General features: G+C 43.8%; 1 protein-coding gene across 1 annotated transcript in view; it reads right to left on the reverse strand.

The window, feature by feature from the left end:
- Positions 1-260: 260 nt before the first annotated feature.
- The window catches only part of LOC120388032, an 83,414-nt gene continuing 56,996 nt past the window's right edge, over positions 261-26,678 (reverse strand). Inside the window, exons 14-22 of the mRNA XM_039509570.1 lie at positions 20,174-20,276; positions 13,636-13,764; positions 10,857-11,015; positions 7,485-7,578; positions 7,201-7,385; positions 6,280-6,357; positions 5,414-5,424; positions 4,678-4,942; positions 261-2,690 (exon numbers count right to left, since the gene is read on the reverse strand). Coding sequence (XP_039365504.1) covers positions 2,389-2,690; positions 4,678-4,942; positions 5,414-5,424; positions 6,280-6,357; positions 7,201-7,385; positions 7,485-7,578; positions 10,857-11,015; positions 13,636-13,764; positions 20,174-20,276 — 1,326 coding nt within the window. The 3' untranslated portion in view covers positions 261-2,388. The remainder of the gene's footprint in view (positions 2,691-4,677; positions 4,943-5,413; positions 5,425-6,279; positions 6,358-7,200; positions 7,386-7,484; positions 7,579-10,856; positions 11,016-13,635; positions 13,765-20,173; positions 20,277-26,678) is intronic.

Genomic DNA, 26,678 nt, shown 5'->3' on the forward strand with positions numbered 1-26,678 from the left:
GGGGATTTTTGTGCACCATTCTGTACACTGTATCTTTTGATATAATCACTAAGGCTCCTCATCCTGCAATGAGTTCCACACAGCTACACACATTCACCACTGAAGTCAATGGGAGTTTGGGTGGGAATAGGGCACAGAACAGATTGCAGGATCGCGGCTTCACTCATCTTCTCTGAAATTCAAGATGAATAGCTTTTTACTACATCCTACTTAACTTCAAACTAGTACCAACATTTAGAAAGTGGTAGATGAAACTGAACTTGATCAAACCTGCTTTAATTAGGCAATAATGATAAAAAGAGCCAAAAGTAATGGTTTGGATACAAATGAAATCAACAAATAGTAGGCTTTTTAATTTTTTAAAAACAAAAGAAAACAAAGGCATTTTGTTTACTAGAAAGAACAGGACAGGAGAGTTCAAGTCATACATAAATTATAAAAATAAAAACAGATTTTTACTTTTTTATACATAGCTAAATGACCAAGTTAAAAAATTTCTTTGATAATATTTACATGAATACATAGGATTTTTATGCCACCATGCAGCTGCATAATATAAAATTAACTGCCATGGCCGAACCCCTGGTTTTTCCTTTGGGCTGCTGTTTCAATATGGACCCAGTTCTTGGAAGTGATGAGCAACAGATACAGATATTCAGCACATTGCTGGAAACAGCCAGCTGTGCAATCAAGTCGTATGTAAGCATAAATTCTGTGGTTTTGGATTAAATTCAATGTTTCCATATGCTAAGTCATTTCAGAGCATACTCTCAAATGCAAGTTAAAATATAGTTCAGCATGTTTCACCTCTAACCTCCACAGCCACAGAGGATAATCCTGAAAGTTTAGGTGAAAGTGTAAAGCATACTTGCTCTTCAGCAGCTGTTGAATGAAAGCTGCATAAAGGCATTCTTCTTCAGCCTAAAGCCTCTGGAATAAATACTGCATTCTGTTACTCTTGAGCAGCTCCAATAGGGTTTGCAGGTGTTTTAATAAAGGACAGAATTCAGACCCCAGTTTGATTTAGCCTGAATCTGACTCAGCCGGAATCTGACTCACGCACTTTGTAACAAATTTATGTTTGAATGCAGACATCACAGTTGCTGGTTAACCCACCCATGTGCAACATGATTATGGGAAGTACAATCCCAGAACTTGAGCTTCAAAAGCGCAGACTTCTGCCACCGGCGCTAAAGAAAAGTCTCCATTAGTTGTCAGTAGGGAGTACAATCTCCTTGCAGATCAGCTACTAGAGGACGATATAATCACAAACAGCTGATTTTGTGGTTCTGAGGTTCCATTCAGCCTTTCACCGTTTCCTGGGGTCAACCAGGATGAGTTGTATGAAATACGTATTTGCCTGGGTCTTCACCATTATTAATTGAAATGCAGAGGAAAATATTTGGCACACACCATTCTCTCTGATAGACCTCAAGAGTCAGCCAGCTAACAGCATGAAATCAACCATGGCACAAACATGACAGTCCTTAGATTGACAATTACCTACTTTGATGTTACAAGTTCTACTTAATATATATTCTTTTTTTAAAAAATATATTAAATATGTACAGCTGACACAAAAATAAGTGCATTTTTGCTATTGTTGAATAGAATAGTTGTAGTCTAGTATAAAAGCTCATGCAGAAGATTTTACCCTCCAATACACACAAATCTTAGAGAACAGATATGCCTCCACCGTATGAGAGAGAAAGAGAAAAACAGCAGCAAAAAGTATCCAGGACAGAAGGAAAGATCTGAAGCATACATCCCTTAAAAAAAAAAAAAAGTGAATATTTTGAGAGGTGGGTAGATCAGATGGGAAATGGTATAATCTGATGCCATAAAAACATGTGACTAAATCAACAGCATTGGACAGCTGGTCACCAACTCATTTCTCATGGAATGCTGGTCTTAGTCCTGTTCTTAGCCAATGGGATGTGTGAATGAAAAATCCCATCATTATCCCTAAATGGCATCCTGGAGGCAGACTCAGCAGATAGGTCAATGACTGAACAAGCTCAAGACTGAATACACTTCCTTTTCAGCTGCAAAGGAGATCCCTCTAGGCCAGGATCAAGACACGTGGTAAAGGCATGACAGAAGGAAGCTTGCATGTGACAATTTGATGGATAAACAAACTACTAAATTGAAAAGAAAAAGACCGCTTTTAAAAATAACACTGACTTCTGCACCGATCTTCCTTCAACTTTTAAAACCATTACATATCAAAAGGTTAAAACATTTTTAAAAGGCTCTGCCTCCCTCCATATCTTTATACATTTTAGATTTTAAGTCTCCATAAGAATGCTATTCTTAACGCATTGTTTATTTTAGCAGATCAGAAGCTGCTTAGAGTTTTATTGATCAATATCTGATCTGTCATCTTCTTTAGCTATTTTTCATCCCTGCATCTTGAACACTCAGAGGAAATGGCTTTACTTCTGGAAACGATAAGCTTGGAGGTAAACTATCTGCAGCTTCCACTGAGATTTGAATTTCAGATTCTCTTTTCAAGGGGTTTTCTTCTTTAGAAAGGGGAATTTCTTCCTCTGTTGGAGTGCAGTAGGAAACATTTTCATAATCCGTGGCGGTTGAAGTGGTCGGTTCTGGAAATTGTGGGCTGTGGTTTGAATTACACAAGTTAACAATACAAGTTACGTTCACCTGCGTTCCTCCACTAGCAGAATGCTCTGTGAAACAAACAGAAAACAATACAAATTAGAAGTGGAAGAGTGAAACCTACAGCAGGATGATAAGATTCTTTATCCAGTTTAATGACTTAGGAAAAAAATTATAAAAGTTTTAAAACAGACTGTGTAGATTGAATCTCCTTCCTTCTCTTACTATAGGCAGAGTTGGTAGCACCACCTATGGTACGTCTACACTGCAATTAAATACCTGAGGCTGCCCCAAGCCAGTTGAATTAGACTTGTGGGGCTCAGGTGAACAGTCTGCTTAACTGCAGTGTAGATGTTCAGGCTCAATTGGAGCTCTGGGACCTTCCCACCTTGCAGGGTCCGAGAGCCCGGGCTGCAGCCCCAGCCTGTACAGCTACATAGCAACTGAACAGTTCCCAAGCCCAAGTCAGCTGGCACAGATCAGCCGCGGGTGTTTGTTGGGTGTGTAGACACACCCCCAGAGTTAAGGTTACCAAAACACTTTCCATTACAAGGTCCTGTTTTCAGTGGCTTATAGCTTTGCCAACCTGTAGCTGTTTGGACTAAAACTTTCATGCCAGGTGTCTGCCCCAGGCTGAATTTTTGGGGAAAATTTCAGCTAAAATAGTTCAGCTGTTTTCACTAATTAGCGTAGGGAAACCTTAATTCTGCACAAGCAACCTTAATTCTGGAATTTCCTAACTGCTGAGTGCTTGCCCTTGCAACCTTAATGTTCTTTTAACAGGTTTCAGAGTAGCAGTCGTGTTAGTCTGTATGGTAACACCCATTGTTTCATTGTGTGTGTGTGTGTGTGTGTGTGTGTGTGTGTGTGTGTGTGTGTGTGTGTGTGTGTGTGTGAGACACACACACACACACGGAAAATTTTATTTATATATATTTCTGTATTTTCCACTGCATGCATCAAATGAAGTGGGCTGTAGCCCACGAAAGCTTATGCTCAAATAAATTTGTTAGTCTCTAAGGTGCCACAAGTCCTCCTGTTCTTTTAACACTGGTTCTTTGGATATAACCCGTAAAAATATTGGGGCAACAAAAAACATTCAGAGAGTCACTGGATCATTTTTGACTCCCTGGATATTTGTTGAATTTTTCCCCTACTCCCCACCTCATTCCCTACCCTCTTCCCCGTCTTCTTGCTTTACTGCTCCCTTGTCTCCTTTTCCCACTCTCAGTTTAATACCTACAGTTATGCTGCCCCCTTTGCCTGTGCTTTTCCTGGAAGATGTTAACAGCTGCCAACAAGCCGTACTTCGATATATACACAACCAAGGACATGGTTAAAAGCCAATGGGCCCCCTTCTTTCAGCAATGGAGGGAGCAATTAAATGTCCCTTTATGTAGTGATAGCTGGAAACAATAGGAGGCTACCACCCAAGGCACTAGGCCACATGGCGAAGCCTGATTAGCTAAGCCATGTGATCTGAGGGGTTCCCTACTAGAATATTGATTGAAGGTGGGTGGGGGTGGGTGTTTTTAGGAGAAAGCCAGAAGACAGTGAGGGAGGACGGCTGTGAACATGGCCCTGAGAGGGAACAGGGACAGAACTTGTTAGGCATGGAAATGGCTGAAGGGGCAGACTTGAAAATGGTGAACAAGGAAACTGCCTATCGTTTGATCCTAGTGCGTTCAGGGAGACAGGACTTTGTGTACATTCTTCCTCAACAAACAGGATTGCATCCAAGAAAACGCTACTCATATCATCAGTTTCTCTTCCTACCAAAAACAAACCTGCAAGGGCCCCAGATATTGGCTAACTGCTCAGGCCAAAGGAGCAACAGCCTACAACATTCTGTTCACCCCCGTCCAGCGTCTCTAGTCTCCCAATCCTATTTCTTCAAGCAGTCACTCCTCCCTCCTTCTGATCAACCGTCTCCATACACTCCCACCTCTTGTCTTGTATCATAAAATTCTATTTCCATTTGTGGCACTCTCTGTGTTAAAAAATAATGATAATAAAATACCGGAGGGCTCTGGTGTTCACCTTTTGATAGACTCTTACCTGAGCTTGCAGAGCCGGGTCTGGCTCCGCTGTGATGATTACAACCTTCTGAGGTCATACGTCTCTGCTGAGTTCTCTCAGTTTCTTTCTTTTCTGTGTTCTTAATACTTATTATGCTGATTCCGGAAGCTGTGTTGTCCAAAGAGCTGCTGCTTGAGCCAGGAGTTTCTAAGAGATGCTGCTCCTCCTGCTTAGGACCACTGGTGCTCTGTGCTCCTGTATCTCGTGGCCTTTTCTCAGGCTGCTTCGGAGGACACAAGAAGGGCTGGGACGGTTACAGAAAATGGCAAAAGGTGAAATTTTGTGAAACGTTTAACAAGAAAAGAAGATAGTAGGTTGAAATAAAGTATGAGGCTTTATTTCACTGCTTGGGTCAGTCCCTTAGCTGTTGCTGATTGGCATAGTTTCACTGATGTTAATGGAGCCACAACAACTTACACCAGGTGATGGTCTGACCCCTTATGTCCTAGGTCTGTTCTTAGGGGCCTGAAGAAACCTTTAGTGATCCCCTGGTGATCCCACTGGCACACTGACCACCACAAGGCCACTGCAAACTGGTGCATCTGAGGCTCTGACTTGTTCAGAGGGCAACCCACTCCCCTTATCTTTCCAGCGATATTTTTCAGCTATTCATTTTTATTATTTTTTTTTTAACAGATATTGATCTTGCATGAATTTATAAAACATGAATTAATGAAAAGGGGCAGCAGGGAAGAAGGAATGAACTGATACTCACCAAATCTGGAGCTTCAATTCGACAAGAACCAAATCAGGTTGCAAGTGAGAAAAGAAAGTTAAAATTAAAAACAAAGCACCAAATACTATCAATTACAAAACAGCTGCACTTTAACTAAATGGGGATATGGTGCCTGCAAGAGGTCTGCATTTTATTTTGTTCTTGTATCATCTGTGGGTGGAGCAGACCTGGTTGTGTACCCTGTTTTAAAGTGTTATCAAACATTTGCTTTATATTCACTCTGCAATGTGCCTAGAGTCTGGGACAGGTGCAGTAGACAAAGGGGATTCTCAAAAAAATCAGTTGAATTAAATAATCAGCACTCTCCAGCGGAAAGGACAAAGAGTGCTGATCACAGTCAAAATCATGGCCATAATACTTAAGTAAAAACAACCATTAATAATGTCGTGTAATTATATCATGCAGCACAAAATACTTCACAAACTGCAGTGGCGGTTTTTGTTGCACAGGTGCTTGATTTCACGGGAACACTGGAGGCTTACAGGCCTGTGTCCCAGATATGAGGGATTATATGAGGCTTCAGCAGTGCACAGGTCTCATGCCAGCCTTCCATGGAGGGAAGAATTTCACCCCAAATACATATTGAATATTGTGGATAGGAGACTAGCATTTGTATATCTAAGCTTACAGATGCTGCCAAGTGAGGGATAGCTCTGTGGTTTGAGCATTGGCCTGCTAAACCCAGGGTTGTGAGCTCAATCCTTGAGGGGGCGATCTGGGGCAAAAACCAGTACTTAGTCCGGCTAGTGAAGGCAGGGGGCTGGACTCAATGACCCTTCGGGGTCCCTTCCAGTTCTAGGAGATAGGTATATCTCCAATTTTTTTTTTCACTCCATGAATCTTACCTCTTTTTCTAGAAACAATGCAACAGGCAACCCCTGCAACTACGATGAGTACTAGAGACGTCAATCCTACTATTATACCTACAGAAAACAAGAGAAGTAATTTGGCGGACAGATCTAAGCAGTACCGGTAAAAACTGGTGATTTTTATTTTTTTTTTGGTTCTCCTTTACTATAAAAGTTAAATATCACACACATCAGTTGTGCCTCTAAGTTTAACAGAGAGCGATGGTTTTGGCTGATAGATACAAAATATCTTATTTTGATCTCACTTGCCTCATTAAATTTGGACTGTCTCATAATCTTGAAAAGTGAGGGATGGGTTCTGGCCCACACACCACCCATCAGGGAGCCACAATGGGCTAGGAGAATTCCCCAGGTGCAGTAGAAGCATAGGGCTGACATAAGCAACCCTACGTTGGGCCTTATACACACAGAGGCCTCAGCGTAAAAGTTATGCCAGGAGGAGAGAGCATCCCCACCGTGTTCAATACTACGGAGATTCTGAGCTGCTCACAGGCAGCTGGGTAAGACTGCCATACATCAGAATGACTCCCAGGCAGCTTGTTAAGCCAGAGATGATTTTGGCCCCTATAGCAGCCCAGACTCTAGGCATTACACCTTTGCACTTGCTCCTCCTGGGCTGCATCTCTCAGGAGACACAGCACATAACCTGACACTGGGCCCCAGAGGAAATCTGCCAAGTCACAAGAGAGCTGCAGTGTACTACAGCTGGGTAAATATTCTGGGGGAAAAAAAAATGTACAAACCAGTCTAAGCAAGCCCTTTTGAACTCCTCCAACGGAATGCAGGCATTGCGAGTTTGCATTTGCAAATGATTTCATAAGCGATCAGCAAAGAAACACCTATGCATCACCTCACTTCCTGAACCGAAAAGAACATGAACTTAAATCAATAGCTCACCAATGGTCTGAGAGACATCAGGAGAAAGCTGGACGGCATCGGTTTTCATGGAGCTTGCTGCTATAGGCTGGCCAGTGCTGGGTGTGGTAGTATGAGGAGATGTGGCTGTGACAGCAACATCTACCTTGGAGTCACTGCAGACTGTGTCACTTGTGTTGCTTCCTGCAACAGACACTGACTGACAGCTGCAAGAAACAAGAGGAGGGTTTAAAAACAAAACCACCCCTGGACACAATTACAGGCTGATGTCTCGCTAAATCAGAAAGGGCAAATCTGGGACTTACACGCTGTGCGGTTTGCAGGAGGCAGTTGAGGATTCTTCATCTGAAAAAGTGCCGGGAGGGCAGGGGGAACACTCTGTATTCGTAACGTTCGTTCCTTTAAACAAATATTTTCAAAAGTTGCCAGTTAGTCACTTGCTGAGAAACGCCAAGTGAATCATAAAGTTTTAGGTGGGTCATACAGATCCTGGAAATGTTATGGAGACAAACGAACGCGCTAGCTTTGACAGCCTCTCAGCCAAGCATCCCACATGCTGCCCAGTTACAGAAGGAAAGATTAATTGGGCTGTTATCTCTCTGTCCTTGAGGGCTATGGTATTTTTCAAAGGGTTACTTGGAATCAACTGGAACAGTTAAAACATGGCATTAAAAGCCAAACCCTGCAGTCTTTGCCAATCCTTAATCAGGCAAAACTCCTAATCCAGTCAATGGAGTTTTAGTTGAGTAAGGACTGCAACGGTTGGCAACCATAAAAAATTAGTCCCCATTCCCCAGCAGCCTCTGGGTATGATGTTTTTTCTTCACATCAGTATATTCACCAACATTCTGGGGCCAACCAAGGTAGGCACAACATTTAAAATACCATCTAAACCCTGAGGCAATCCAAATAATGTTCTATGAGCAGGAACGACTGAAACGGAGGACGCATATTTCGCAAGTAGAGGCAGGATCCTAACAACAAGCCCTTGCCGCTGCCTGGCATGAGGAAGGAAGATTGCAGAATGAAACAAAAGCTCTGCAATACGAAGCTGCTGGGAAACGTACAGTTTAAGAGTCATGTACTACATCCCACAGTCACACTTCAGTGCCACTTAAAACAATACAGCTCACAACAATATGCAGCAGACAGGGAAGGCACTATAGTGCAAGTCACTATTAAAAATAATGACTCTCTCCATTCTAGAAACATTAACATTTCGATCGCTAAGAATGAAATTTCTTCCCTGTGCGGAGACAGCACAAGGCTCACATATCACTTAATCATTCAAAACAGGGCTTAAGTAATTCATAGGCCTTGAGCTGGCCCTCTGCACAGGGGATGAATTTTGCCCTAAAAGAATATTAAAATATTCAATATGGTTTTAGGGGCCCTGTGCTGCTGGATGTGCCATCTCTCAGGTTGGGTTCATTAAAGATCCCACGGAAGCTTTGACAAGATAAGTGTGTTAGCCCCAGAGTCCTGGCCACATGACTTCCCCTTAGTAATTACAGTTGACTCATCTAAAAATTTACCCTGAATGTTTTATCATGTTAGGTATTCTTCACTTTTTGTCCTGAATCACAGGATAGTGTTGCTTTGCAGATACATTGATTTATAAAGTGCATATTGCTATGGGTAACAACAGTTGTGACTGCCATCTTCCACCCAAGATGTGGCTACGTTTTACTGATGGGTGACAGGATACCTGTGTGGAAACTACAATATTGTCATTTTTACTCCCTCCTGACTCAGGAAGAACGCCCACTGAAAACAGGATTGCAGAAATAAATCCAGCTGTTCTGAGATTCTTAAGCCATCTTGAGATGGCTACACTGTCATAGGATCCTAGGAAAATGCAGAACCATCTACAGCAGGGTGAAATTCACTCGTGTACACTGTGCAGTGGGCCACCACAAAGTTTATTCTTCACCTAAATCAACCCTACGCCCTGTTTTGAGATCATAAGTGAGATATGAGCAGCATACAGGCCTAATGCTAACAGGCAGACTTTAGCAAACTCAGGGAGCTGGTAGATAAGGTCCCATGGGAAGCAAGTCTAAGGGGAAAAACAATAGAAGCGAGTTGGCAGTTTTTCAAGGAGATATTATTAAAGGCACAAGAGCAAACTATCCCACTGTGTAGGAAAGACAGGAAGTCTGGCAAGAGACCAGCCTGGCTTAACCAGGAGATCTTCAATGATCTAAACATGGTAAATCTTGACTTTAGTAAAACTTCTGATACTGTCTCGCATGACCTTCTCATAAACAAACTAGGGAAATGCAACCTAGATGGAGCTACTATAAGGTGGTACTGGTTGGAAAACCAGTTGCAAAACTGGTTGGAAAACTATTCCCAGAGAGTAATTATCAGCGATTCACAGTCATGCTGGAAGGGCATAACGAGTGGGGTCCTGCAGGGATCAGTTCTGGGGCAGGTTCTGTTCAATATCTTCATCAGTGACTTAGAGAGTACACTTACAAAGTCTGCAGATCATATTAAGCTGGGACGGGTTGCAAATGCTTTGGAGGATAGGATTAAAATGCAAAATGATCTGGACAAACTGGAGAAATGGTCTGAACTGAACAGGATGAAATCCAATAAGGACAAATGCAAAGTGCTGCACTTAGGAAGGAACAATCAGTTGCACACACACACAATGGGAAATGACTGCCTAGGAAGGAGCACTGCGGAAAGGGATCTGGGGGTCAGAGTGGATCACAAGCTAAATATGAGTCAACAGTGTAACGCTGTTGCAAAAAAAGCCAACGTCATTCTGGGAGGTATTAGCAGGAGTGTTGTAAGCAAGACACGAGAAGTAATTCTTCCGCTCTACTCCGGAAGTATTGTGTCCAGTTCTGGGTGCCACATTTCGGGGAGGATGTGGACAAATTGGCGAAAGTCCAGAGAAGAGCAACAAAAATGATTAAAGGTCTAGAAAACATGACCTACGAGGGAAGATAGAAAAAATTGGGCATTTTGTATGGAAAAGAAGACTGAGAGGGGACATGATAAAAGGGTGTTACAAGGAGGAGGGAGAAAAATTGTTCTTCTTAACCTCTGAGGATAGGACAAGAAGCAATGGGCTTAAATTGCAGCAAGGGAGGTTTAGGTTGGACATTAGGAAAAACTTCCTAACTGTCAGGGTGGTTAAGCACTGGAATAAATTGTCTAGGGAGGTTGTGGAATCTCATTGGAGATTTTTAAGAGCAGGTTAGACAAACACCTGTGAGGGATGTTCTAGATAATACATAGTCCTGCCTTGAGTGCAGGGGACTGGGCTAGATGACCTCTCAAGGTCCCTTCCAGTTCTATGAGTCACACACATGGAGCAAATCACAAAACGGAGCAATATAATAAAGCAACGAGTGGAGAGAGACAGGGAGAGCTTTACTGAAACATGCAGCTGTGAGAAGAGGGGAACATATATCCTTCCCCTGCCCAGACAACACTATTGTGATTCCTAATGCTGTATTTGGTGCATAGATACTGTTATGATGGGTGCACTAGAAATACCTAAGAAAGTAATTTAGGCGATCGGAGGAAAATATTTCTCTAATGTACAGTGTTCAGGGTGGATCAGCAATTATTTTTATGGGCAGACAAGTAGCAAAAATACTCACGCTTCATCCACTAATTCTTTGTACATGGAAACTGCTCACCCAAACTTAATTTACCTGGTTTGGAAACGCCAAAGCCTTTTTTACACGTCTTGTGTGCTTTACAAACCAGGCAGCGACTGGGACTTTGTTTTGATTTTGAAGCACAGTAGGCGTTAGCCGGGCAGATGCAGATTCTGTCATGGGTCCTTGTGCATTCTTGAGTCTGCACTAATCCTAATTCCAAAAACAATAACGGAAGTTGTGAGGATATAAGGAACAATTAAAGGGACAGTCCTCACTATCTGTTAGTACATAATGGACGTGAAGGTCAATTATTTTGCAGCAGGTGACTAGCAGGCTTAGATTCCTCCTCAAAGGAAGATTTTGCAATGAGTTTTGCCGTTGTGTGCACATTTTCTGAAGAGTGATCTCTCTTGTACGGGCGCAATTTGCATTTGCAAAATGTGCACTTAGATGTGGATCCCCACAGTTGAACTGCAGCCATAAATCTAAGCTCTTGTGCCTCTGATTACCCAGTTTTCAATACAAAGAGAGGACAGGACCCAGAACAGCTGAAAATATACCTCCCAGTGAGAGGAAAATATACCATTTAATGTGGTGCTTTGAAGGGGCCGCCCAGACATTTTTCACATAGTACACACAGCTGGACCCCCTCTTATCCTCCCCGCACCCTCGTCAGGGCTCCCCACCACCTCTCTCCTGGCTGGCTCCCCTGCACGGGACCTCACCACGGCTCCCCATAGTTGCAGCAGTCTTGAGGGTGTCATTGAGCGAGTCCTGAGGGCTCAGCAGTTGCGGGAAGTGGGATGAGGTTGGGCAGGCCTCTGGGGAGGAGCCCGGGTGCAGGAGCTGGCCTCACAGCAGCGGCAAGGAGGGGAAGCGCCAGCTGCCCCATGGCCCACTCAGGTTGGGAGCAGGCACGCGGCCCCACAGTCCCTCCTGATCAGCACTGCGACCCCTGTGCGCCAGGCGGCAATGCCACTCACGCCATTTTGGCCCCGCCCACCATGATGAAGGGGCCGCGAAGCCACACCTGAGTAGACAGTGCTGCTGCTCCTCAGCACTGCCGTTGGGCAGCCGGGACAGGAGTGTGGGGGGGCAAAACTGAGTGAGGGGCCTTGCAACCTGTGGCATTGGGGGGGGTCACAGTGCTGTTCAGGGGGGAGCCCGAGGCGCCGCTCAGATGACCCTAGTGCAGCATCGGGGCTTTCCCTCGGAGACCAGACCGGCCTCGCCATACTTCCAGCAGCCCGAGCCCTGGGCACCCCTGCCACTGGTGCTTTGGCCCTATGGACGCTGGATCAGGCCAGGGGCTGCCCACACTTTGCCCAAGGGTCACGTTGGCCACTTGCCAGGGATCAAAGGGCTGCACCTCATTCGCATAATATGGAGCAAAATGCAAATGCCCTCATTTTTTATTATGGAGATGAGGCCTATGCAGGCTGTAGCTCCTAAAACACAATGCCTCATCTGCATCCAGGGGGATCGCAAAGCAGCGCAGCATCCCATCTGTCTCTATCTACCTGCCCATCACTACGGTATCCGAGAGCCATGCCGGGACATGGAGCCTCGCCGGACAATCCCTCTATACTGAACATCAACCTGATCACAGAACACAGTGTAGACATCTGCAATTAGCCAGTTTTGTCACTTCTGCCTGCTCCCTTTAGGCCTAACCCAAAGCTCACGGACATCAATGACTCCCATTGCCACAACAAGATTTGCACCAGGCCCCTTAGTCTTTATGCTGCTTCCCCTCCCTCCTAATTGCTAGTGAAGTGAATGAGAGCATTACTTCCCCCCCCCCCCACTACCCCCACTAGGAGTCGCATGCAATGGGAGAACAGACTACAGTCACCAGCGATTACATTGTGTTACACTGTGCACCCTGTGATGGATTGAGCCAGTATCCTTCTGCCGCCTGAACTGCAGAGCAAATGAAAAACAAAAACATCACAAGTCACCCTCACAGCTGGTGCTAATTACTGGAGGCCAAGAAATGAATAGACCATAGGACCTATATCATACATACAAGATTAGGATTGGAAGGGACCTCAGGAGGTATCTAGTCCAACCCCCTGCTCAAAGCAGGACCAATCCCCAGACACATTTTTATGCCTGTTCCCTAAATGGCTTCCTCAAGGATTGAACTCACAACCCTGGGTTTAGGCAAGCCAATGCTCAAACCACTGAGCTATCCCTCCCCACTGAAGTATCCCCTCACCTGCTCAGGCAGCCCCTTCAAGTCAGGGTTCTAGCAATATTGGCTGAGGAGTGTAAGGAGAAACTGAACATGTGGTACCAATTTTGTGGCTAACAGAGAAGTTCAATCTCCAGGAATATCAGTCTGATGCCAAATTATTCAGAATAAAAAAAATCTGTGACAGGGATGGATAAGTGACCTCGAAATCTTTTCCCTCGTTGATTTCTAGGATACTATTTACATTTAAATTGTTGTATAATGAAAATTCGCACTGAGAATAGCCAGGTGACAGAAAGACAACCCCCCCCAATTATTTCGAAGATAGAAAATCAGGTTAAACCAAACCAAACCTAGAAGCAGACCACTCGTACCATTTCCAGGCAATCAATTCCTTCTGGATTGTGCTATTCATCTAGATGCCCAGTGCAAAGCCTACGCGTCACTGCTGCCTTCAACACAGAGCTGAAGTGAGACTTAAATGGTGCACAGGCATCTTTGTGTAGGCTCTCAACACCCAAGTGAGTTTCACCTCTAGAGTATCATTTAGATCTATCTTTTCATTCTCAGCATCCCTAAAACAAAACAGAGCTGGCAAAGGGATAAGCATCCCAGGCAATGGCTTCAGCATACCGCTATTGCAGGGGGGTGAGCAGCCCAGGCAGCGCAGAACTCTGTTCCAGAGCCCTGTATACGTGTTGTCATCGCACGGTGCACATTGTGTGTCAACACTGCTATTGCAGCTTTGAAGCATCCGGTAACCTGCAAAATAAACAATGAAAATGTCTGCTTGGAATGACTCAGTAGGAATTGCATCTGGTAAGTTTCGTTCATAGCTGTGGCACCGATTTCCCTTCATCATCATCCTGTTTGCTCGTTGATTAAAAGAAACATGAAGAAGTTTTGATAACCACAACATAGATGTTAAAATAATGGTGAGACTGAGACATTAAAGGATACAAGCGAAGAAATGCCACAGCAACCTCAATTCGTCATCCTCTTGTTCCTAAATATTGCAATATATATTGTACCAAATTCTGACCTAAGATACTTCTTGTTTTTGTATGGCACTTGGATACCAAGCTGATAGGTATCTTAGAATTACCACAGATCCACAGATATATATATACTCACGTCCCATTGATTTAAGCAGGAGTTGCAAACATTTACAACTTTTACATTTACAGAGGTTGATGATCTGTGCCATCTAATACAAATATCTGGTACCTTTCAAGGATCTCAAAGCACCTTACAAATACGAAGGCACTGATTTAGCAAAGAATTTAAGCCAAGACAAAAGCTTTGCATTCAGAGCACGTGTGATCAAAAGGATCACAGACCAACCGCCGTCTCAGCCACAGCATGGCAGTCATGTGAGAGAGGTGGAAGAACTTGATGGAATATTTGGTGATACTGGACTTCTGAAAAGAGATTCAGTTCAAATAACCTTAAAAGACAATGCTGAACCATACAGCGTACATACACCTCACAGGATTCCTAGCCCATTGCTTCCTAAAGTGGAAAGTGAGTTAACGAGAATGCAGCAGATTGTCTCCATTATGCCAATCTCTCTGAGCCAACAGCCAGGTGTGTCCCAGTGGTACCAGTTATAAAGAAAAATGGGAGAATACAAATCTGTGTGGAACTTCAAAGACTTAATGAAGCAGTTGTGAGAGAACATATCCTCGCAACGCTGGATGCCTTCCTCTCCAAAGTGAAAGGAGCTACAGTATTCTCCAAGCTGGATGCCTTGAGTGGATTCTGGCAAATCCCTTTAGCCATAGAAAGTGCTAAACCAACTACATTTATCATACCCTTTGGGAAATTTTGCTTTCAAAAGATTACCTTTTGGGATTACCAGTGCACCTGAAATTTTCTAAAGAAAGATGGCAGAACTGTTAATGAACACAAATGCAGTTGTAGTTTTCATGGATGATATTTCAATCTATGGCTCTCTGATGGAAGAATATAACAAAACCATCAACAAAGTCCTGAGGGCTAATAAGTCATTCTGGACACAAATGAAACATGGCAAAGTGCATTTTCCACCTACCCTAAATGGAGTTTCTGGGACAGGCAATAAACAGAGATGGAATCAGTCCCAGCCCTGAGAAAGTAAAAGCAATTCAAGAACTCAATGCACCAGTGAACATACCAGAACAGAAACATGTACTGGGCGTGGTAAATTACCTTCATCGAAACCTGCAAGACCTTTCTACAGTGGCAAAACCACGGAATAAACTGTTAAAGTCCAACGTATCCTGGTGCCAAGGGGGGAAAAGGGAAATCAAGACATTTCCTTCAGCAAGGTAAGAGAAACGATCTCAACAGCTCCAGTTCTCAAGTACAACAAGGGTACAAATCCACAATGGGAGTCAGTGCCAATGCACGCAGCAATGGCCTACATGCAGCACGGTTGCGACAACATGGCTCTGAGCGGAAGCCATTCGCATTTCACTTTTGCACACTTACAGAAGCAAAAAAGAAGATGCACCGACTGAAAAGGAGTGCCAGGCAAGGAGTGCCTGGTGTGGACATGGGAGAACTTTTACAGCTCTCTGTGTGGATTGGATTCGTTTACACTGACAACACACCACAAACTGCTGGTACCCTCATCGGTGGAAAAGTCCTGGATCAAGCATCATTAAGACAGTAACGGCTATCGAAAAGGTTAATGAGATTTAACCCAATTGCTAATAAATTCTGGGGGAAAAACTGGTCATTGCAGAACTCTGTCTCGGAGCGCAGCTCTGCACTCAACTACCCGTGAGTTCAAAGATGCTGTAACGGCATACATGGAAGCTGTGGACGCATACAGACCCAGTGTCAGAAAAGAGACTACACCAGCTACAAAAATCAACCTTGGCAGACATGCAAGTTTAGGAAGTTCTAAGTTACATTAGAGCTGGCTCACCCAAGTATCTAAAGGATTCTAAGGCAATGACAAGAGACTAATTTGCAGTGCGTAGACCAGGGGTCGGCAACCTTTCAGAAGTGGTGTGCCGAGTCTTCATTTATTCACTCTAATTTAAGGTTTCGCGTGCCGGGAATACATTTTTAGAAGGTCTCTTTCTATAAGTCTATAATATATAACTAAACTATTGTTGTATATAAAGTAAATAAGGTTTTTAAAATGTTTAAGAAGCTTCATTTAAAATTAAATTAAAATGCAGAGCCTCCCGGACTGGTGGCCAGGACCTGGGCAGTGTGAGTGCCACTGAAAATCAGCTCGTGTGTCGCCTTCGGCACGCGTGCCATAGGTTGCCTACCCCTGGCGTAGACAACTAAGCAAGTCAAATGGACACACGAATAAAGACAACTGCATCATAATTCTAAACAAAATTAAAGAAGAAATCCTAAATCTCATCCACGAAGGTCATTAAGGATTAACTAAATACTGTGAACAGCCAACCAGACGGTACGGTGGCTGGGCATCAGCAAGGACAAAAGTATGAAATAGTTCTGCAACATTTGCATGCACATAACACACCAACACAACACAAAGAACCTTTAATAACACCACCTCTACCAGAGAGACCTTGGAAGAGACTAGCCACAGATTTATGCGAATTCAGAGGACATTATTACCTAGTCGTCGTGGATTATTTTTCCAACAGAAATAACATACTTGAAAGACATAACATGTTGCAGTGTTGCTGAGAAAACTAACGTGCACTTTTGCTCACTTCAGTATTCCAGAACAACTCGTCATGGGAAACGGATCACAATTCACTGCAGCAGAATGTGAGTCGTTCCAAACAAAATAGGATTTTGATCATAGCAGCCCACATTACCCACAAGCAAACGGAGAGGCTGAGAGAGCTGTAAAGACAGCCAATAAAATCCTACAGCGGGAAGATTCATTCTTTGTTTTTCTGAGCGACAGATCAACACCAAGAGCTGCTCCGCGATATAGTCCAGCACAACTCCTGATGGGAAGACAGCTCAAAACTACTGTTCCAACTTTGGGAAAAGAATCAATCTCCAAAGTGACCAGATATGAAGAGGTGGCGAAATTGGATACAAAAGGCTAAGAGAGCTTGCAAACACTTTTACAACAGATGTCACTCATTAGAGAACTGCCAAGTCTAGAACCTGGTGACCGCGTTCCTCTCAATCTGGGGGGAAGGAGGAGGGGCGGGGGAAATGGATAACTCCAGCTGTTGGGGGGGGGGGGAAAATCAGGTCAGATCATATGTAATTAAGACCTTCCAACAGCGGAGAGTTCAACGGAAACTGTTGACATCTACAGTCTGTTCCTCTGAAAGAGCAATCAACAGAGCCAACTCTACAGATGGCAGATGCAGAACAAGAAGACACAGATTTGAAACAGACCACAGCCAGTCATTGCAGCTAATGAATCTCCTTATGACGAAGTTGCTAAGCATTCAGGACATTTAATTAGCAAACCAAAACTACTCAGAGACACTTAACAGATTGTTCCATATTGAACTTCAAAAACAGTGGAATAGCGTAAATTTTGTAAAATGGTAGGAATGTAGAACTTAAAGGGAGTTTAAATGAAATGCTAAATTGTATTATATTAGTTAGCCACTAGGTGGCGTTGTGTGTGGCATACAATAGAACCTCAGCCTTACTAGCAGCTCAGGAATGGAGGTGGTGAGACTCAGCATTGACTTAATACAGCTTTGAAACTTGATTTTTCACTCCATGCATCTGATGAAGTGGGTTCTAGCCCACGAAAGCTTATGCCCAAATAAATGTGTTAGTCTCTAAGGTGCCACACAGACTCCTCGTTGTTTATGCAGAAGAAAAATGCTGCTTTTAACCATCTTAATTTAACTGAAACAAGCACGGAAAGTTTCCTTACCTTGTCAAATCTCTCTTTTAAACTTTCCTTTTTTTAGTAATTTACATTTAACGCTGTACTGAGCTGCATTTGCTTTGTTGTCTCTGCTGCTGCCCGATTGCATACTTCTGGTTCCATATGAGGGGTGTGGTTTGAGGCTCTGCTGTACCTTATTTCAGCTAAACTCAGCCATACAGGCTGAGCACTGAAGGATTTTACACTGACCACATCTGGTGTGTATCGCTCTGTAGCCAGTCCGTATCTGGTATAGGAGCACAGCATACAGGAACACGCTGGAGGACATGCTTGCTCAATGAGAGGAACAACGAGACCCCGCCAAGAAAGCCTTCGTAGCCAGTTTTGGCCCCTCCTTTGAGAATCTCCATTTTAGGGATTAGTGATGTGGAATCTCCATCCTTAGAGGTTTTTAAAGGTCAGGCTTGACAAAGCCCTGGCTGGGATGATTTAGTTGGGAATTGGTCATGCTTTAAGCAGGGGGTTGGACTAGATGACCTCCTGAGGTCCCTTCCAACCCTGATATTCTATGATTCTATGATGTACTGGAGTCACAGGGAACCATGAAACCAGGCTCTGGCAGTTCAGTAACACAGGAAATGATTTCCAAATACTTGGTTTTCCAATATATTTTATCTACAATTTCTAATTTGGCTCCATGTATCCTGTTAATGATTTAGGTTCTTAGGCCCAGATTTTTAAAAGGCATTTAGAGGCAGCACTGTGCTCAGCATTGTAACGTCTTACTGATTTAGGAGCCTAAATTTCATTGACAAGTCATGGGATTTAGGCTCCAAAGTGCCTAAGTCCCTTCTTAAAAATGTGACCTAGGCTCCTAAATCATGTAGGCTTTGCAATGCTGATGGCAAAAATGAGTAAATACCTTTAAAAATCTGGGCTTTTTTTTGTTTTATATAAAATCAACATGAAAAATCCTTCCGTTCAACTTCACAAATATCGACAACTACAGAGACTTTCAGTTTCCTATGCACTGCCCCAAATCCTGGGCTTGTTATTGTGAAATATTATAATAAAGGGGAGAGGGTGCCACCGGAGCGTGATCGCTATTTACTGCCAGAGTGTGAAGGTTTAATTATGAATCATGACATTTTCCTCCATTGCATTTTTAACACAGGAAACCCAGATGTTAGTTCTTGACATTTTTGGTCAATTCGAGCCACTTCGGCTGCTTCAGCACATGCTTGTTTCCTGCTTAATCATCCAAATCTCTGCGACAGGAACTTTGCACTTACAGAGACAAAGAACATTTGCTCAGCATGTTGTGAGGTAAATGCTAGGGGAGTAAGAATAACTCTGATGGCTCGTCTCTGTAACGACAACATACCCACCAAAGTTCTGTGCTCTCCCTGGGCTTTATACCCATATGATCAAAATACATGATGGGAATTACAACAACCAGCAACTAAAATGTCTTCACCTGCAACCAAAAGAAAGCTTTCTATGCTGAATAAATACTTACCAAGATGATGTCACTACTAAATATCATTGGAGTATAGGTGGAGGCCAGGCTTCACATTAGTCACTTGCCTCATTTCTTAGTAGGCGTAATTGGGAACAATAGGAAAAGCCACAGCAAATCAGATCAGTGGTCCCTGTGGCCTGTCTTTGAAAGTGGTCAGTACTAGATGCTTCATAGGAAAAAGGCACCTAACTCCATAATGAACAATTATAGAATAACTGAATCTACCCAGAGCTAGATTGTACCTAATAATATTGTACAAATACGAAATCGTACCCCACACAGGGCTTAACAGTGTTTTTGCTATTACCGTACTCGGGCTGACATTGGCAAATAATGTTAAATTGGGGGCGAGGATTCGGTGCCACTGATTTAATTAGTTTTATATGTTATTTTCCTTGTATGAAAATACATTTTTACAAATATTTTAATAAAAAGATTATTCTCAAAAAATTGGCAGGGGAAACGGCATCTGTTCACTTATAAGAACCTAGCAAATTCCCAAGAAACCCCACGCCTCACCATGAAACAGCTGAATCTGCCACACTGCAGCTGGCATGGGATCCAAATCATGCAAGATAACACTTGGGCGCCAGACTCATTCAAAGGTTCAGCCAACTGGATGAGCCCTTTGGTAAACCCTGGCCAGAAGTAATTCAGGCAACTGGCTCCAGGCCCTGCAGTAAAATGTTTCTTACGGTCTCAGGATCAACAATATAAAGGTCTTATGGCTGGGAGTATATTAAAGCAGCAAAAATCAGCAGCTCCTCTGGCTCTCTCAATGATGCAGGCACACCACATTTATCCAGAAATCAGATGAATTTAGCCTTGCACAGTAATAGTCATAAATAACCTAAATCCATTACCTGGAGAGCATTTGCTGCAACATTTATTAATGTTTTCTTGAAAGTATTCAGATTCTGGGTCTTTGCACTCCGGGGTCTTCCACGTATAAGGCAACAAATAGTTCTAGGAAAAAGAAAGGAAAAGTTGTCAGATGCAAGCATATTATGACCCTTCATGTTGTTGGTGTGTTTTGGGGTTTTTAATAAAGGAAAACTGAAAGGTTAACAGCCGTTTGAGACAGGGAATGTCGTTTCATTGTATGTGTGCGCAGACCCCTAACTGGGGCTTCTTGCTGCAAGCTCAATACAAATAAACAATAAAGCAGAAATTGAAGATACAGCGCTAGAGAATCAATGTATTTGCAGCCAGCTTTCTTTTCAATCTGCTGTTGAGTACATGACCCAGCAAATAGAGGAAGCTGAGGCCAGTTCTGTTTGTGGAGCAGCACGGGCCAGACTTTGTCCTAACTTACACCCCACTGAGTTGCAGCCAGGGCAGAAGCTTGTCCTATGTTCTAGCAGATGCATGTTGTAGTTCTTGAAGAGAAGTTAAATCCAGTCATGTTTATGTATCTTACCTCTGTATCCTCATTAACACTTATCCTTGTGTATATTAATAACTTGCTTTCTCTTATGGGTTGATAAAAAGTAATATTACAGTAGAGGCTATTTTTTAAAAGAGAGAGAGATTCCCCCCCCCCCCAATAAACCTCAAAACCTTCGCAAGCGAGACTCCAAATGCCACTGAAATTTCCTGGTGAAATCCTGACCCCATTAACATCATTCTTTAAATATATCAGAGGGATAAATACCAGGGAAGGAGAGGAATTATTTCAGCTCAGTGCTAATGTGGACACGAGGACAAACGGATATAAATTGTCAGTCAGGAAATTTAGGCTTGAAATTAGACGAAGGTTTCTAACCATCAGAGGAGTGCAATTCTGGAACAGCCTTCCGAAGGAAACAGTGGGGGCGAAGGACCTCCATGACTTTAAGATTAAGCTAGATAAGTTTATGGAGAAGATAGTATGATAGGATAACGGGCTTAGTCAATAGGTCAATTAAGTGCCACACTGGTAATTAGTACAAAGGGTCAATGATAGGATATTGTTAGCCTTTTTCCAGAGGGTCTGGCTGGAGAGTCTTGCCCGCATACTCGGGGTTCAGCTGACCGCCATATTTGGGGTCGGGAAGGAATTTTCCTCCAGGGAAGATTGGCAGTGGCCCTGGAGGTTTTTCGCCTTCCTCCGAAGCATGGGGCAGGGGTCGCTTGCTTAAGGAGTGGATGGATCGGCTTATGTGGCCTGCATCTTGCAGGAGGTCAGACTAGATGATCATAATGGTCCCTTCTGATCTTGAATTCTATGATTCTATGATCAATGTTTTCACCCTCCGTGTTACGGCAAAAGGCTGCAAACATCCACACCTCCCATCCTAGATTTCGGGAAAGTTCAGATTCAGGGAATCCAAACATCACAAGTCAGGACTATCTCGGTAATGCCCCCAAATCGGGAACAAAAATATTAAACTACCACAAACACTGGGAAAGTTTGAGATCTGACCTGAATCCAGTTCCAGATTTTACAGTTTGACCCCATCTCTTCTGTTTAACAATCCGTATTACCAATTGCAAGCATTCAAAAATCAGGAGTCGGGCACCAAAAAAAATCATAAGATACAAATCAAGAGATTTTTTACAAAATATAATTTTGGGAGTTCTTTTCAATTGCCTTCTGATTTCTAAGCCGTTAGGCTGCACTTGCTTAGTATTATCGAACTACCTCCGTATCTAAGGCTAGAAACGTAATTCTTTAAAAAAATGAGCTCTGAGATTCACATGCAGTCTCTTGAGTCCAGTACCTGAGATTTCAACAAAAAACACCAAATATTGCAAGACTGGCAATAAAAATCGTAAGCGTTGGCAACGCTGCATAATCCAAAGGAGAATGTGTTTTGCATCATGTTACAGTTCTAACTTTTTCAACACCACTCTGGTGATGAAAATGTTAGGACGCACAACAAAACCACAGTACATTTATAGATGGAAGGAACTGGGCCTTCTTCCTTCATTTTCATGATGACTTTGCATTTAACTAGACCTGCAGTTTGTGGACTGTTTACTTTCTAGTGACAAATCACTACGAACAAAAATAAATTGTGCAGCTTGTAAACCACTGCTCTGCAATTTTTTCCTTGTAATTTCATAGCACAAACAAATAAACAAAACAAACAATCTGATCATCAACACTCCTGGTCAAAAATCCACAGTCCATCAAAATCAGCTGTGATCAAAATAAAATCCAGCCCCAAGCAGCAGGCCCTAGGCACCGCTTGACACGTGGTTCTAGTGTTTAAAAGTGAATCCATGACAATGGCACCTTCTTACTCCGCAGTTCTGCTCCCTGTGTGCATTCAGAGTCGTACCTCCCAACTTCATTTTTTTTTAAATAAAAGTACAATTTTACAACTTTTTACTCCTCTCAGGCTTTGTGAGCCATCACTGCGGGGGGAGAGGGAGATGGATTATGTTCTCGCCCATACATCATCAACAGAATTAACTGTGGAACTGCTCCAGCACCACTGAAATGGACAGAAATCTTTCCATTGATTTCAACAGACATTGGATGAGACCCTAAATTCCTCTCCTCTGCAGCCCTTAATTACATCCAAGCAACACCAGTGCAGGCAAGAGACTCTGGTCCCTACCGGCAAAGAACCGGTGCCATCAAACCCAGGCCACCAGATGAAAGCGGGAAGTGGTTTTATCATTGTCAGTACTTTCTGATACCACTGCGGACTTCAGAAACCTCTTTGTTTAAAACCCGATCAAAAGAAAATTCAGGAATGATGCTTCTGACAACAGTGATGCCTCTAAAGTGGCTGGCTGAGAGTCTCCTTTTTAAAAAAAAAATTATATATAATATAGCAAGTCAGATGAATACAGAACAATCAATCAAACACACTCTGGACCAGAACTTCAGCTGGTATAAATTGGCACAGGTCAGTTACTTCAATGGACAAATGTCTGAAAATCTGGCCCTTTATTCTCAAAGCAACCACAAAAAGTTCACTGTGTCTTTAAAAATAATAATCAAGGAAAGCTTTTTGTTGGGCAGCAAAAGTGTAGGCGTTTCCTGACACATTAAAAGGGCACAGCTCGGAAAGCACTTAACAGTCATTAATTCAATGAAGAGTAAGAAGACCACTCCGTCAGACTCAGAAATCTCATTAACCCAATTGTTATTGTAAGATTTAGATAAACTTGGAGACGTGCCTTAAAACATGGATAAAAAGAGAAATCAAAGCAGGAACAAGCCTGTTTGGAGACCGGCAATAAGAATATCCTTCCTCCTTGCCTAACAAACAAAACAAAAAAAAACGCATTCATATTCCATTGTGTCTCTTCTTCGGGGTCTGACAGAGATATCCACTTCCCACTTTCATTTAAAGGGAACCCCACTGTTTTTCTTCTAGCTGGTAGAAATGCTTTGCCCTTATTTTTAGCAGTGTTTGAGAACAGGGCTCGGAAAACCCACTCAGCCCGTGGCAATCACCAGCAAGAGTGGCTTCTTGGACCGTTGCTCCAGCCTGTGCCCATAACCGGGTGCATTTAGCCTCAAGGGCCTCTCTTAAGGAGAAGCACCTGCAATCCGTTCTGCCTCTCCTCGGGAGCTCTGGGCGTGAAAGTCCAGCAGATAGAACATCCGGAAGGAGAGTGGCCTTATCCTAAGCACTTCAGACACCTAACGTACATAAAGCACATCTCTCAGCTTCTTCTTTTTCTTCACCGCCACCATAACGTGGAACCGAGTTAACTACCTGTACGGATCCCTCAACTGTAACTACACTAAACCATTATCAAGACACTAAGGGCTTGTCTTCGTGGGGCTTTTGAACCATATAAATAGAGTTAATCCGCTTCTAAAACACGAGCCCTACCAATGATGCAGTGCATCACAGCGCATTAACTCTGCACTTCACCTGAAATCTGGACTCCTCTTGCGAAGTGGACTAAGTTTGTGGAGAACTGAATTAATTTGCACTATTGTTTGTGTGCAAGCAACAGCTGGCATCCCTGTGTGCCTCCAATAGCTATCCCACATTACTGACCTGCTCACATCCTGTGCCCTCCCCTGCCCTGGTCTCAAGTTCCCAAGACAAACCCTTCCCCCATTTAAGAGCTGGCACGGAGCCAGATTTTGGCCATTTGCTCCTGGAGTCAAGTGTATCAGCATTCTTGTGACACTACAGCAATCCTACTCCACAACCCCCACGACACACCTGGTGCTGCTGCTTGGAGCCATGCTAAGATCCTGGAGCTCATTGCCATCTGGTAAGAAGTAATCGGTGTAGTAAGCTCTTGTGGCCTGCCACCAGCTTAAAGACCTGTTTGTAGACACTGCAAAGCAGATGTCCACTATGTGACGTCCCTGGTCTTGAACCCAGGCTTAGGAGTCTCGAGATAGCCGCTACATCCTGGCCAACACCCAAAGCCTACTGATATCTGGTGGGCTGAGAAACGACTAGGACGATAGCCCCAGTCAAGGCACCACCCATGGGAGCTCTGATTGGAGGATCGCCCAGCTCCACCAATTGCTCCAACCACGCTGTTTAATGCAGGAGAAGACACAGGACGTTTGTCCCAGCTACCAGATGTTATCCTGTTGTGGCTGCTTCGTGCATCCAAACCTGTTCCTGATTCCTGCTCCGCCGCTGGCTCCTGCCTCACCCCGGCCTTTGTTCCTCTTCCCACCATGATCTTTGCCCCTCCTCCTGCCCTTACACTTTGCCTCCAATCCTCAGTGGCCAGACCTTTCTCTGGCACCAGCCTCCAACTTATGACCCTGACTCTGGCTTGGCCTTTGGCTCTGCTAACTGGCAGGTGACTCTCCACCCCAGAAGCTCTGCAGACAAGAAGAGGAAAAGCGAAGGCATATACCGGCCTCGGACTCTAACCCCCCTTAGCCGTTCTGCCATACCCTGCACATTCAGTTTTGGCTGCACTATTTTTAATGTTTTTTCCACAGTTTGCAGCTGGTAGCTTGGCTTGTTAAATGTATGTTCAAGTAACAGTTGTTTTAATACTGGTTCAATTAAAAACTTTATTTTGATTTGTTACATTACTGTTGGTTGGCTCTTAATGAAACTAGTTTAAAATTCATCCATTACAACTCACCGCTGCTCTGAAGCCAAAAGCCCCTTCACACGAAGCGGGAAAGTCACAGGCAGGGTCAGACTTCCAACACCCGTAAGCTACACCACCCAGCTCACCGTCAACCCAAATACCTCCCTCCACAGGCTGACAGCTGGATGCAAAGCTGCACATTTTCAGGCATCCCTAATAACATCCCCTGGGTGTTTCCATTTTCTATTTTCGGTGGCTGCTCAAAGTGCCGAGCAAGTGTCTGCACCTCGGACTCCCACTCATCTTGCAGGGTTTCTCCCTTAGTCCAACAAATATCACACAGAACGCAATGTGCTGCTATAAATGGGCAGCACAGGTTTTTTTCAGCGGCTTTTGAACCTATTCCACAAACTGCGCCATCTCCCTTCCCACGGGCCAACTGCACCCTCCACTTCCGTTCTGCAGATTCCTTCCTCTTGTCCAAGAGGCCTATGAATGGCATCTTTAACCAGGGAAGCAGAGGATAAGCCTGGGTATAACCAAAGAAACCTCTCCACCATTAATGCCCATAGGGTTCCTGTGGATAAATATCCTTTCTCCATTAATGCAAATAGGATCTCTCAGAGCTCAGCTGTATCACCACAGCCCCTTCCTGGCCACCCTACATTTATGTTTGTAAACCTGCCACGGCGGCCAGCCGGCCCTTGGAACACCATTGCGGAAATTCCCCTTTCTGTGCCCTAGTACGGGCGGCAATTGATGGAACCCATGTGCCTAATATAGTTTGGGAACCCCACTGGTGCAAAACCTCAATAATTTTCTGAGCATTACCCAGCTTTATAACCTGGTGTGACAGTATATTTTCCTAGGCATGACACATCCCTTTGACAGTTGCCTCAACAGTCCATCTCCCCACACCAAATTGGTTGGCCACATACTGGTGGCACTCTGGAGTGGCTAGCTTCCAGATGACAGTGGTGACCCAGGTATGGGGGAGCACAGATTGGTATGCTGCCTCTGCAGTCAGCTCAACACATCACTTACACACACAAAAAAATCCCATCCTGAAATTCTCTCACCAGTGCTGGTCATCCCAGGTCCGCAGAACAATCCTTTCGCACCAATCCACACTGGTTTCCAGAGCCCAGAAATGGCACTGCATAGTGTGTAGCTGATCCAGGACCCGGTCCTCTAGTACCAACTGCTTGGTGTTCTCTTCCTCCGCGCTCCCATCCTGCTTCCACCGCTGCTCAATCTCCCACTGCTGCCACCACATCATTTGTTTGGCGACGTGACAGGTGGTCTCCGAAGTCAAATTGGTCCAGCTTTGAGTGCTTAAAAATACACCCCAAGCAGACTCCGTGTGATCACAGCTACCACCACAGCAGAGCAGAGCATTGC

This window comes from Mauremys reevesii, linkage group 21 (assembly GCF_016161935.1).
Source record: "Mauremys reevesii isolate NIE-2019 linkage group 21, ASM1616193v1, whole genome shotgun sequence".
Lineage (NCBI taxonomy): Eukaryota > Metazoa > Chordata > Testudines > Geoemydidae > Mauremys > Mauremys reevesii.